We start from the raw sequence: 13,115 nt of genomic DNA on the forward strand, positions 1-13,115 counted from the left end.
ATAACTATAGTTATGTTGTGTGTTGTACATACAACATAGATAGAATGCATACAGCTTTCAGATATATATTCACAAATAGATCCTATCTTCAGTTACGATATGAGACGAACTCGTCATAGCAACAGTAAAAGGAATTGTCCACATTTTCCTACAGTACTCCAATCCATCCAGAAGTCCATAGGTAAACTCTAACCCATAATAAAGATATCAAACTATGCGGGTGACAGTTTGTTCAACAAATGCAACGCAGTCTTCGTACGCTCTCTCGTGTCTAGTTCCGTGTCATCCTCGAGGCTAGCCAGTCGTTCCGCAAAACCAAGAGAACGAAGTCTCACTGCCCGCTCCCGGCAACCTTCATGATCACTCTGATCTTCTTCGTAGATGAGGTTGATCACCACCCAGACACAGTTTGACCGAATGTCTTTATGGGAATGGTTGAAATAATTGCCTAGAGACCGCAGCAAGTCACGGTGGAATGTGACGATGCGCCGGTGGCGTGGGTGTCCGGCCGCCAAGTGGATGATGAGAGCGGCAGCTGCGTTGATAATCTCATTGGGGACGTGGAGGGACTGACTGCTGGAATCCCGGCGGTGAGGAAGTTGGATGGTACGTGGTCGCAGCGTATCTGCAATGGTATCGAGGAAATCGTTTTGACCAAGCTCTCTGAAGAGATATTCGATCATCTCAGGTGCATCCCGACCACATATCATGTTGCGCAATAAGTCAAATGTCTGCTCTTGGACGGCAATATCGTCCTGTCGAGACTGTGTGGTTTGAGCCAGGGTTCCGTGCAGAACGAGTTTGTGTCTACGTCTTGCATCGGGAAGGAACATGTCCAGACTCATTTTGGAGGGAGGCATGGTATCGGTCATCTTGAGGTCCTCGTCCCACTCCGCTGCATCATCCATGGGGTTCAGAATATCGACTTGTTCTCCAGCCGAGTTGGATCGACCCATGGCAAACCCGGGACTTTGATCTGTCTCCTCTTCCACCCCTCGGCGAGTCACTGCGCGGACCGGATCCTGGGAGATGACTTCCATAATCCATTCGGGGCCCAAGATCTCGATGATGTTCATTCTGATGTCGTTTGCAGTATCATAGACCATGTGTTTGAGAGCCCAGAGCGATTCAATCTGTAATTTGGTGTTGGATGAATGTGCATGTTCGCAAAGGATGGGAATGATGTTGTGGGAAATGATTGCCTGAGAAGATTATATTAGCTGCAAAGTTCCTGAAAACGAAATATAGGCATCAGCAAACCTCTTTCATGGGACTGAAGTCCAAGGCCAGGTTACAGATCGCAGCCGTTGCTGCAATTTGCACCTCGAGGTCAGAATGGCGAAGAAGGGCAAAGAGTGGTTTAGCCACGCCGGCATCAATAAGACTAGTTCTTAGCACGCTCACGGATCTGGTCAGCATCCGAGCTGTACCACAAGCAGCCAGAATTGTCGGAATCGGATTTCCATCTTCTGCAGTATTTCTGGGCGTCGCAGCACCACCTAGTGCATCACTGTGCCTTGGCTTGAGAGCGTCGATGATGTAAGGGACCACACCATGTTCGCAGATCGCCTTGCGGTACTCATCCTTGAATGGAACGAGTGCAGCCAAAGCCTTGAGAATGTTCTCTCGGTAACGCATCACATGGCAAAGGGTCGGGGAGTAACCGGAAGGCCCGAGGCGGCACTCCTGTGAAAGAGACTCAAGGTCCCGGGCTGGGCCATCCTCTGCGTGCCACATGGGCCGAGAGGTCTCCGTGATCGGGTTGTAAGTCTCCTTAAGAAGTTGTGAAAGTCGCTTAAGCGCATTAGCTTCTACAGCGTGTTTCTGCAGTTCCTGGTCGTCCATGACCAAGTTGGCTAATACGGCAGGCGCCTCTTCTTTTAATCGTAGGGTTGATGAGAGCAGTCCATCATGAATAGCGCCTTCTTCATCCGGTAGTCGGACGTTCTTGTCAAGCATACGAATCAAGATGGGAATTAACAAATAACTGAACATTGGGACGCGATGCTTCTTCGCCAACCCTAACCGGAAGAGGGCGGTGACAAGACGGGCGGACATCAATCGTGCCATGCCATTCTCTGAGCGGAGAATACAGAGCAGCCATGGGATAATCGAATTCTCGTCTTCTGGGACAGGAGTGTCAGCCAGTGAAAAAGGCGTGGGGTAAGAATGGCTGTGTCGGCGCTGTGAGCCCCCGTGCCCCAAAGGTGGGAAATTGGCAGAAGTGGATGATGATTTTGTGTGTGCTAGAGGAACCGAAGGCAAAAGCTGTTCTATGGGGTTGGAGCCAAGATGACGGGGTACTGCGGAGCCCGACAGATATGTGGATCCCCACGGACCTTTCTTGATGTCCGATGGGGCAAACCCAGCGACTTGTTTTGGAAATACCGTCACAATGCCAGGTGATGACAGGAAGTGCTCCGCCCTCCATTTTGACTGTTCAATAATGACAGCAACCGCACGTAGAATCGGTGCTAGCTGGGCGGATTCGGGGGCCGGAAGTGGCAGATCCTCCAATGCGCCAGGTTCTTGAAGGCGATTCTCCGCGCCAGGCAAGACAAATCCCTTGGCCACAACAAATGAGGCGACCTTGAGCGCCAAAGCATCCAATACCCCGGACTCTGCTAGTGCCGTCTTGTGGGTTTCCTCCGTGCATAGCTTGCTGATCAGGGCGGCTGCCAGCTCAATCGTGGCCTGACTGCGCAAATCCTTGTACTCCTGTGATATTATACGCCGGAGAGAGCTAATATTTGCAGAAGCAAAGACAAGATCCGCAAGCTGCGTGTCCCGAGACCATTGTTCCTGGCTTTGCAGCGGTATCCGGTCTGCAATTGTGTTCAGGAGTCGTAGAATGGGAAGATAGTATGAATCTGGGCAGTCCGAGGACGAAAATATTGAAAGTAAGGTCTGGGGGATATTGCTGGCGAATAGTGGGGTGAGAAACGTCGGGCCACCTGCTCAGTACAGTCAATGTCTGTCTTGGTATATTTGGATATGGATGTGATCTTCACGTGCCTTGTGCCAAGCTCCCAACAATTAAAATTGCTTGAAGGCATGCTTCATAATCTTCTGGGGCTTTTGGCGTGAATCGGTTTTGGGGCGATATCAATTCATTAAACTCGGCCGTTCCCGGCCACCTCGAGGTCAGCACCTGTGCCAAAGCTGGTATAATTCCCTCGAAAATGTAGGTTTCCTTGCGCTGGTCATGACCAATCAGTTCATTTTTCAGAGTGCGCAAAGCTGTAATCTGACAAGAGGTCGATTCAGCGCTCTGTAGCTGCAACAGAATCGGTGGTGCGGCCGCTCGCGTCATCATCTGGCGATCACCCCCTCCCAGCGGGAGGTCCTCGACGTTTCGCTTTGTTAAATTAAAAGAATTGGTCAAGATGTTATAGTAATATTGAGGAAATTATCTCCGTCAATGTGAAGATTGTGTAGACCTGGATGTACAACATAGATATGATGCCTGACCGGAAGTGTAGAGCCGGACCCAGAGGTACTCCGCACTTCGGTTCTGCCGAGACATACCGCCTCTAAAAAAGTGGCACCGGATTAATAAAAGACCGATACTCAGCCTTACTTGGTCTGAGCTGTGGCTACAGGTATGCACTTTGCTGAGCAGTTGGTGTGTTCAGGTTCAGTAGGTGCATAAGAAAAATTATTGTCAAGTGCGAAGTGGCATCCGAAGTCTAACGCCATAACATTGGCATGGTTTTCCAAGACTTTGTTCTTTGCATGAAAAGAGGGGGCACATTCAAGTTTATAAGGGTATCACCTGAGTAGGAGTGTATGGATATTGATCAATATTTGCCTGTGAGATCTATATCAAGTAGCCTCCAGGACTATATTGTAAGATCTTGATCGTTATATCAGGTTCTCTCTTCCATGCAAAGTATGCAGCACTACATCAAATCCGGTATAACTAGTTACCTTGGATATCACCGGGGTAATTGTGTGAATCATTAGGCGCCATCTATGATATATAAGGTTGCATCTAGAACTCCAACACTCCAACACTCCAACGTCAGTACAAATTATATATGTACTTGAATTTTCTTGGCTCTTGGCACTTTAACCTAATTCAGCTAGAGTACCGGTAGTTTACCCCCCGCTTTCCGGCGCCCTGTAGTACAACATACATATGATTCACATTAGATTGAATACCTAGGTATAGATGTACAAATATATAGAGTGCTATACAGGTTGTTTGAACCGATTAAAGATATATATTTCTTAGGTTTTTGATGATATTAATCATTTATTCTAACAATATCTATCTTTAGATATAATATATAACTATATATGTGGAGTTTAGTATGTATTAATAAAGCCAAGAAATAGAAAGAAAAAAAAGAAAAAAAGAAAAAGAAAAAATACACATACAGTAACAGTACAGTAACCGGTGACCTCCAGCCACTGACAGCATAGACAGTACATATGTAATTACCTCACGAACTTTGAAAGAACAAGATTTTCAAGCGGCTTTTGCCCCCTTCCTTGTTCTCTTGTCCAAGGTCATTCGGAGTATTATTCCCTTGACCATACACACCCCCTCTTTCCTCTTTCCTCTTACATTATTTTGTTATAATCTTTGTCAATTCCCCCTTTTGTCCCTTTTGCTTTTTCCCCCTCTCCTCTAAGCCTCTGAGGATGAGGCCGGCCGTGCACCCACGCCATCCACAGCGCGCCCTGACTGTGCGCCCACGTGGTCTCACCTTGCACTGTGAATGCTCAGATTCTCAGCATTCCTTAATAACCTAGTCACACCCTAAACTATGTTGGCGTCTTCGCCTTCGCCTTCAACGGCTGCATTACGCTCCCCGCTTCCTTCAACTTCGGGGTCGCATTCCCATTCACATTCGCACTATGAGCCGACTGGCGCTCCACAATTCAATAGTCCTCGATCATCACGTTTGGCTATTGACGAACTCCGGTCAGCCTTGAATCGGCATACTGTCGATCCCTCATCTCCTGAAACTTTAGGAGATCTTCAACGCAGGCGCGCATCTTCCTCCACCGACACTCTGAAGACCCTAGTCAATAATTCAGTCTTGGCTTCGACCCCCCAATCAGCCACATTTTCAGCTGTGACTGCAACCCCCCAACCGGCTGTCACGTCCACAAATCCTCCGACTTCCTCCCCCGCCCCCTCAATGCCCGCCCCTACATCCGGTTCCAACAAGCGCAACAGCCAACGGGACCATCATTCGTCGGATGCGACGCCGGCGGAATACGATGGCGAAGATTTGGAGAGGTCACAGTCCAAGCGCCTGCGACCTTCCAAGCCGGATGTTAAGATGTTGCCCACGCAATATGAACTCGCCGACCCCCGTGACATGGTCGTGCTGATTTCCAGCATGCTCATGGAATTGATCCGATTCAACGACAAGATCCCACTCCACCAGGGTCGTTTGACTCGCTTCCACTCGCGCTCTCCCCCTCGAATCTCCGTGCAAGATTACCTCCAGCGATTGACGACCCATGCTACTCTCTCACCCCCTATCCTTCTCAGCATGGTCTACTACATCGATCGACTCTGCGCACTGTACCCCGCTTTCACCGTTTCCAGTCTGACCATCCATCGGTTCCTGATCACTAGCGCCACCGTTGCCAGCAAAGGACTCAGCGATAGTTTTTGGACCAACAAAACGTACGCTCGAGTTGGTGGAATCGGCATGACGGAATTGGCCATGCTCGAACTCGATTTCCTGTTCCGAGTCGAATGGCGCATTGTTCCACAACCGGAAGTGCTGGTAGACTATTATCAGAGCCTCGTCGATCGATGCGACGGGTTTGAAATTGAAGGCGTCTGCCAGAATGGCACCGCGAAAGCCGGGGTAACGGGTATTGCTCCAGCGGCCGGTTCCGTTCCATCATAAATGCTGAACCACGCCCAATTACGTCGCCCATGCGAAATCTGCACAAATAACGCAAATTACGTTCTGCCCTGGACCACTCGGGCCGGTCTCGAGTCAAGCCATGAATGAGTGGATTCTTCTGTCTGTCACCCGCCGAGTCACTGGCGGTGTGATTTAATACATACCACTTGCGTTAGGGGGGGTGATGGTGTCGGATCTCGATGCACCATTGCTTTTGATCTAATATTGAGGAGCACCGGTATCAGACATGGCGCTTTTAGAACAGGGATCTATCTCAGCATATACCGAAAGCTCAATGGGCAATACCTTGTTCTTTCTTTCCAGCGATTTTTTTTTCCCCCACAGGGCATACGGCGTTTCATGTCTCACAGGATGATGGGTGATATCTATGATCAAATCGCCTATCATCTGGACATTTTTCCTTTTTTTTTTAGAACTATACAAATCTCAAATATCCACTCATAATCCAAACACTTGAAATTGTAGATCTTCTGCGTGTTATGTATGCAGGTACAAGAATAGTCGGCCGCTTATGCAGCCTTGTCGTGTCTTTTTTGGTATTAGTAGTTTTGATATGTAGTCTTTTCAGCTATTTTTGGGACCTTCTATTTCAAATTTGTTTATTTATTTCAGGCTATTTCCCCCTGTTATTGGTGTTTGAATATAGGTGGTGAAAAATGTCGAACTTTTTATATAACATGACATCTCCATTGTAGGGCTGAAGGGCGCGAGGTACGGAGTACAGATGGAGCAATTGCAACTGCTATATATTCCCATACCCATTCCATGACGCTAGCTTCCTTTCTAATGCATTTGAACAACAATAGCTGTTCATTCATACTAACTAACTATGTATACTACAAAGTGTAGACTAAAAAAGACCCCAAAGACTCAAAATGGCCTAGCGGCAAACCCGACAAAGTTTGCACTGTTTGCTTCTCAACTTTGTATAGCTTTCTTCTTTTCTTCGAGTCCTCATGTGAATACTTCCTCTATCGTTGAATTATTGAAGTCGATATCGGCAATTGAGGCTCAAGTGTAAGATTCCAAGGCACTATACTATCATTTACAATCACTTTTAGGCCATGACATTGGTTGTACATCCTGAAACCTATCTTGACACATTCTATTCCACCCCGCGCCAGACTGGGTGTCATTCGAGATAGCTAGAATGGACGTCGAAAAGACAATCAGAGGCATCAAGCCCCTTGATGGGCAAGTGGTGCCTATTCGAACAGTCCAAGAGACGAGGCCACAAGAAGAATTCGGTATGACCTACAATATCGTCCTGTTCTTGCGACATCATGATTAACCCAAGAAATAGCCGATGCCTTTGTCGCAGAAGTCAATGTGAAATCTGCATCCAAGGTGATAAAGTAAGCTACAGATTCGCATACTTTGCCGATTCGAACACCGGATTAATTAATTCCTTAGGGCTATCGACACGGCTTTCCCCAGAGATCCTTCCCTTCCGCTATCCCACCTCCGTCGCTTCGCCAAAAGAGAATTACTCCCACCGCCGCTGAGGGCAGCGATTGAAAGTCAGAGCGCTCCTCTAGTGACCCCGACACAAACCATCTTCGTCCTCATATCACCACCATTGCCCGATCTCACCACGCTCAAGACCCTGCTCGCTCCGTTTGCGCCAGACACAGCGCCGGCCGCTACAAACGATCCTCCAACGACAAATGAAACGCCAGAGGAAGCTTCACCCTCCGGTCCCCCTTCCCCGACTATTCAACTTCACCCCATCAAAATCCCCCTTGCACCCCCTTCAACACAACTCAAGCCGAGAAATGGACCAAGACCCTCTGGCCAGTCATATTCAACCCAGCAGCACCCCGCTCAAATGTCGCCCCGCCCCCTCAGACCATAAAGCACGCACAGGAATCTATTGAACCACGAGCAGGGTACTACTTATCCCTCGCGCGCAAAGTAGCAGAGGAAGCAAAACAATCTGGGCTAGGCCGTGGCGTAGGTGCAGTGATAGTCGACCCTGCCATCGAAGAAGAGATAACCGAGGCAGGCTATGAGGGTGGATACGACACTACATCAGAATGGCACGAAGCAGTCCTCGCAGTTGCCGGTGATGCGCGGTACTCTCGATCCGAGGCGGGCGCGCCATCCCAGGCCCAGCTGCACACCGGAGTAGCGCCGAACCCAGCGAGCAAGACATACAACGCAGATATCGAGGGCGGGCCTGAACTGCACGCGTTAATGCGTGCCGTCGAGCTGATTGCTCGTTGGCGCCGAGAACACGATCGTTCTGCCGGCGTGTCTGCATCGACAGCTACTGCAGATCCATCGAAGCCAGAAATAAAACAGCCAGAACTGAGCGCCTTCGAATCATACTTCTTATACCGCCATCGTCCTGGTGCATCCCCCGACTCCTCAAACCATCCTCAATCGCCGTCCTCCCCATTGAAGAGGAAGCACGAAGTCCCTAATCCTGAATCCGACTTGACTATCGACCCCTCTACAGTCTCCCCGCAATCCCAGCTCCAACACCCACCTCTCCCCGCTCCTCCCCCGTCTACCGTGGTACTGGCGGATTCTTCGACTACAGCCACAACGCCCGCAGCTCCGCGGATTCGCACCCGCTCACAGGGTGGCTACCTCTGCACAGACTTGGATGTCTACCTTTCCCATGAGCCGTGTCTATGCTGCTCTATGGGCATGCTTCTCTCCCGGTTCCGGTCTGTCATCTTCCCTAGAAATGGGAGGTTAGAGAGTGGCGGCCTGTCTTCTGAGCCGGCCGTTGGCCCTGTGGCCGATGAGCATGATCAAGGTGCAGAGGCTGCTTTTTCTGCGGTTGATGGACAGGAAGAGAGGGGATACTATGGACTACATTGGAGGAAGGAGTTGAATTGGAGGGCTCTTGGATTTGAGTTTGTGGAGGATGGGGAAGTGGAAGTGGAAGTGAAGAGCGAGGCTGGAATGCCTGTCTTCCATGCTTGAATGCATATATTCATTACTTCGTAACTCGGTTCACTATTCGTCATACCGGGTATAACCTACATGCTATATACAACTAACTCTGTACATTTTGGGTGTTCGTGCTGAATTAGCCTTGCGATAGTTGCGCTGAAGAGGGATGCTCTGATCTAGTGCCTGTAAATGTCGAACTCCATGACCCAGCGAAAAGGCAGGATGTTGGAAATTGAAGATCCCATGACATTGCCCAGGGCTAAAGGGGTGTGACCTTGTAGGATTGCAACGACAACAACAGCGAGCTAGGGAGAGCTTGTCAGCATAGACCGATTAGATGGAGAAGCTCGAAGCTATGCACCTCTTCGTATTCAGCCCTAGTAGTCAAAAGGGCAATGAGAGTTGGAGAGATGCACGGTGTGATCGATGAATTTATCTGCACCATAGTTAAGAACGAAGACTCCGGCAATCAAGATTGCTGTGTTAAATAAGAGACTGTCCCAATCCATGGTATAGGTGATGTTTACTACTACAACACTCTTAGAGATAACTTGAAAACTTCCTTTGAAATTTTTTTTTTGGTAAAAACAGGCTTTTTGACATACCACACCAGGTATTCTGCGTTCTCACGCAACTCAGACATCCGACCTGTGAGCTCCACACTCCAAACCTCCAACCTCCAACCTCCACCGAGGTTTGCACCATTAACCCCCCTTCTCTTCCCAACACGAGCAAGAAACGCCCTTGATGCCCCAGGCTGAACAACCCCAGCCTTCTTCAACACCCTTCTATGCAGACAAAGCAATCAAGATCGAGATAAGGAAATTCGTGACTTCGTCACAGGATCTCCTGTATCGACGCCAGATGTCGAATGACATGGCAAAGTACATCAAGAATTTGGTAGGAACAGCTCATGGAGATCCATTCTTTTCGGCCTGACCATGTGCGATAGAGGCAAGGCAACATGGCTTCGAAGAATGTGTCCATGAGAAAACGGAGAGGGGTATAAACCGAGGTCAATATCCCATAAGATACAGCCCAAAGCTAGATGGAAAAAAGAAATTGGCTCAAAAGACAATGGGTTGTGGAGTAGCAAATATTTCGGGTTCATCACACTAGGGGAAAAAAAGAGCAAAAAAAGGTCAAAACGGAGTTTGGATAAATGCTTTTTGTGAAGCAAAAGTGAGATATGATCAAGAAGCCTTTGGGGAGAGAGGTACGTGTCAAGGGACCGCCATGCCCAAGATTATGTTCCTCTCCCCAGATGGCTCCATTGTGAACAGTGTTTCATGTGCAGAGGCGAGCTGTAAACACAAAAATGGAACGAGCTCGCCGAGATTGATGGATGTTATGTATGACCTGTCAATACAGGTGGCAGATAATCCTTTCAAGTGAGGATCAAAATGCATGACTTTGTGGAAGACACAAAACTGGATGTGTCGTAGGATGTAGTGGGTATGATGCTTTTTCAATGCGTCGTTGAGGAATGGGCGTTTAGCCTCCTGGCGAAGCTATCGGGCTGAGGAGCCTCAATCCATTCGCTGGTAGAACAATAGATAGGCCACTTTGTTGTCACGAGAACCATAGCGGCCCAGGGGAGTTCGGACCCCAGAGGGAGCGGCGGGAGGTGGAGTGACTGCGTTCACGGATTTCTTACTTGCATGTCCGTTGGCACCGTTGCCATTGACCTGGCTCCAGCCCTTATCGCTGTCAGTCAAATCCATGTCATCCTGATCGATATGGTCGAAGATATTGCCGTTCGGGATCTTTCCATGCTTGTGCTGCTCAAGTGCGGCAGCGAGAAGCTTGGGGTCTTCCTCGCCACCAGCTTCCGCCACTTCCTCGCTGCGAACGCGATGGATAGAGGTGTCGTCCATGCGGATCCATTCCAAGCCTTCCTGTCGCCGAACATCGACTGTGTAGTGACCACCGCTGGCGTTCTTGCCGTGGTGGTAGATGACACCCATAAGGCGATACTTTGGGGGACCTCCCTGGGAAGTCATGGCGTTACGCCGATGAGGTGGGAAAACCTCCCGCGGAAGCTCCAGGTCTAGGGGATATCCAACCTTTTTCCAGATCTTCTGAGTGGCACCTGTGACACTGTCATACTGGAAGCGTTTGAGATGAAGAATGAGGACAGGGGGCAAGGTCTCGATGAAGATTTGTTTGGTCGCGGTGATGTTGGGTCCGCGCGACGAGTTGAAATCACCCTGGATGCTTTCCGGCTTTGTCATTCCCTTGAGCGCATCGAGAATGTTGTGAACGTCATGCGACCCAATGTCGAGTTGCAAAGGTTGGTAGGGTTCCAATGTGACAGATGTCTTATTACCAGGCACCTTGAATTCCGAGCGAAGCTTTCCCCGAATATTCTGGTGACCGGCGACTCAGCGGCAAGAGAGCCAGACAGTTGGGTGACCGCTGATTTTTGCTTATGGCCAACTTCCAACCAGCCATCGACGGAAGAATCGCCACTTTTCTTCGCAGCAGTGTGCGATTCGGCACGAGCGCACTCCTCGTGCATCTCCTCGAGAAGGAAGCCTAAGAACTCTTGAGCGTCTTGCTGATGTCCGCGCCGCATGTCCCTGAATCGTGGCAGCTGTCGAACCATCTCATAAACAAATTCAGGGACGAAAGACTCGCCATATTGCTCAAGCTCATTGGGCTTCAATCTGAGACGAAGTTGGTCTTCGGAAGTAGCCGCGTCAATAACACGGAATTCTTTCATGAACATGATCATCGCATCGATCAAAGGAAGATCGCTGTGGAAGGTGTGTGCAGCACGTCGGCCAAGATGATCAAGAAACTGGTAGAACGGGGTACAAGAAACAAGAATTTGTAACACAGAGTTCATGTAGCACATGTTTCCAGTGTTGACTAGTCCGCGAGGTTCAAGGAAAGCGATCTTGTCGCTGTATTGAGTCACATCTTCTCCCAATTTGCTCAGGACATCTGCGAGGGATTTGTTTTTCTGAACAGGCAATCCGTGTGGCTCAGCCAAACCGGCCGCGGCGGCGACGCTTGCTGCTTTTGCCGACTCCTTCGAACGGACCAAATCAGCCCAAGACTTGGGTGCAACTGATACGGGCGAGATTGTCTTGGTATCAGTGGAAGGAGCTTCGTCAGATTCTACCACTTGGGCAGGAGTAGCAGGTTCAGTTGATTTAGGAGTTCCGGATGCGACGCTACCATCCTTGGCTTGGCGACGTGGGGTAGATGGGACATTGGGCACCACTGGAATAACCGGAGCAGGCTTTGAGCTTTTCGACTGTGCCTGTGATCTCGCAACTGACGAAGGAGTGGTGGATTGTGTGGAGTCTGCATCTGACTGTTGGAATGTGGCGGTTGTTGGGGTTTGAGGTTCTGAAGATTCTTGGGTGGATGAAGTCGATGGCTGAACCTCTTCGTTTTCATCTCCTTTAATGACCATGTGCGTGTCTTTGGTAGGAAGCTCAACCGATGATTGCATGACACGGCCCTTGCGACGTCTGTGTGGGATTCTGGCCGGGAAGGGCTGCTCAGGAACAGAGAGCCAAGGAATCTAAACCAACAGTTAGAAAAAGAAAATACAATATAATTCAAGATAAAAGCAAACACTTACTGGTGCGGCAAAAGTGGGCTTCGGCGGCAAGTTTGACTGTGGCTCCCATCGTGGTGGCGGAGAAGCGATGGGATATCCCTGGGCCGAGTGCGGTAGAATAGCAGGATATTCCTGCACTTCGGGCTGAATGGGCTGAATCGATGGATGCATGACAGATGGAGACATGATCGGTTGCAGTGGGGTCGGAGTTCTTTGATGATGCATGGGCATCGAATGAGGAATATGCGTGGGCGCCATGACAGGCTGCGAGTGAGGATAAGAGGATACAATCATCGGTGCATAGGGCGCCTGGTATGGACGTGGGGGGCCCTGGATATGTCCATATGGTGGGTACCAGTAAGGGTATTGCTGAGATGAGTATTGTTGATGAGGCATGTGGCCATTCATGTGAGGAGGATATCCCATGTACTGTGGTGATCGCATGTGGGGAGGCGCAGCGTTGTAAGAGAAGTCTTGCTGGCGCCTTGAAGGAGGCATGGGCAGCTGCCCATGCGGCATGGCAGGGAGGTGGTGATTCATCTTGAGCTGGCTAGAGAAAGAAGTTGTCTTGACGTTCGGTCACGCGTTGCCTCAAATGAGTGCCATGCGCGATAGCAGTCAAGAGGAAAGAAAAATCTGGAGCTGCTGGCGCATTTAGGCAGCCATCGTGGCCTCAGTAAGAGGTGCTGGATATGTTGGAGAATGGGAGTGGAGGATGAACTGGGTCAAAA

General features: G+C 49.5%; 4 protein-coding genes across 4 annotated transcripts; 2 read left to right on the forward strand and 2 right to left on the reverse strand.

Annotated features, from left to right (window-relative positions):
• Positions 1–212: 212 nt before the first annotated feature.
• N7516_009178 (armadillo repeat protein) lies at positions 213–3,973 on the reverse strand (the record flags this gene model as incomplete). Its single annotated transcript, XM_057221897.1, has 3 exons — positions 213–1,202; positions 1,261–2,954; positions 3,931–3,973. The coding sequence occupies 3 exons, from the start codon at positions 3,971–3,973 to the stop codon at positions 213–215; spliced, it is 2,727 nt and encodes a 908-aa protein (XP_057072169.1).
• An 802-nt stretch (positions 3,974–4,775) lies between these two features.
• On the forward strand, positions 4,776–5,879 carry phoB (regulatory cyclin phoB; the record flags this gene model as incomplete). The annotated part of the gene is made up of 1 exon (XM_057221898.1): positions 4,776–5,879. One exon carries the CDS (start codon positions 4,776–4,778, stop codon positions 5,877–5,879), a length of 1,104 nt encoding a protein of 367 aa, XP_057072170.1.
• Positions 5,880–7,050: 1,171 nt separating this feature from the next.
• Positions 7,051–8,837, forward strand: N7516_009180 (putative tRNA-specific adenosine-34 deaminase subunit Tad3; the record flags this gene model as incomplete). Its single annotated transcript, XM_057221899.1, has 4 exons — positions 7,051–7,147; positions 7,204–7,255; positions 7,314–7,597; positions 7,669–8,837. The coding sequence occupies 4 exons, from the start codon at positions 7,051–7,053 to the stop codon at positions 8,835–8,837; spliced, it is 1,602 nt and encodes a 533-aa protein (XP_057072171.1).
• A 1,499-nt stretch (positions 8,838–10,336) lies between these two features.
• N7516_009181 (mRNA-binding ubiquitin-specific protease UBP3) lies at positions 10,337–12,924 on the reverse strand (the record flags this gene model as incomplete). Its single annotated transcript, XM_057221900.1, has 3 exons — positions 10,337–11,176; positions 11,224–12,345; positions 12,406–12,924. 3 exons carry the CDS (start codon positions 12,922–12,924, stop codon positions 10,337–10,339), a joined length of 2,481 nt encoding a protein of 826 aa, XP_057072172.1.
• Positions 12,925–13,115: the final 191 nt, after the last annotated feature.

Source organism: Penicillium verrucosum (genome assembly GCF_028828655.1).
Source record: "Penicillium verrucosum strain IBT 35672 chromosome Unknown utg000003l_segment0_segment0, whole genome shotgun sequence".
NCBI classification, from domain to species: domain Eukaryota; kingdom Fungi; phylum Ascomycota; class Eurotiomycetes; order Eurotiales; family Aspergillaceae; genus Penicillium; species Penicillium verrucosum.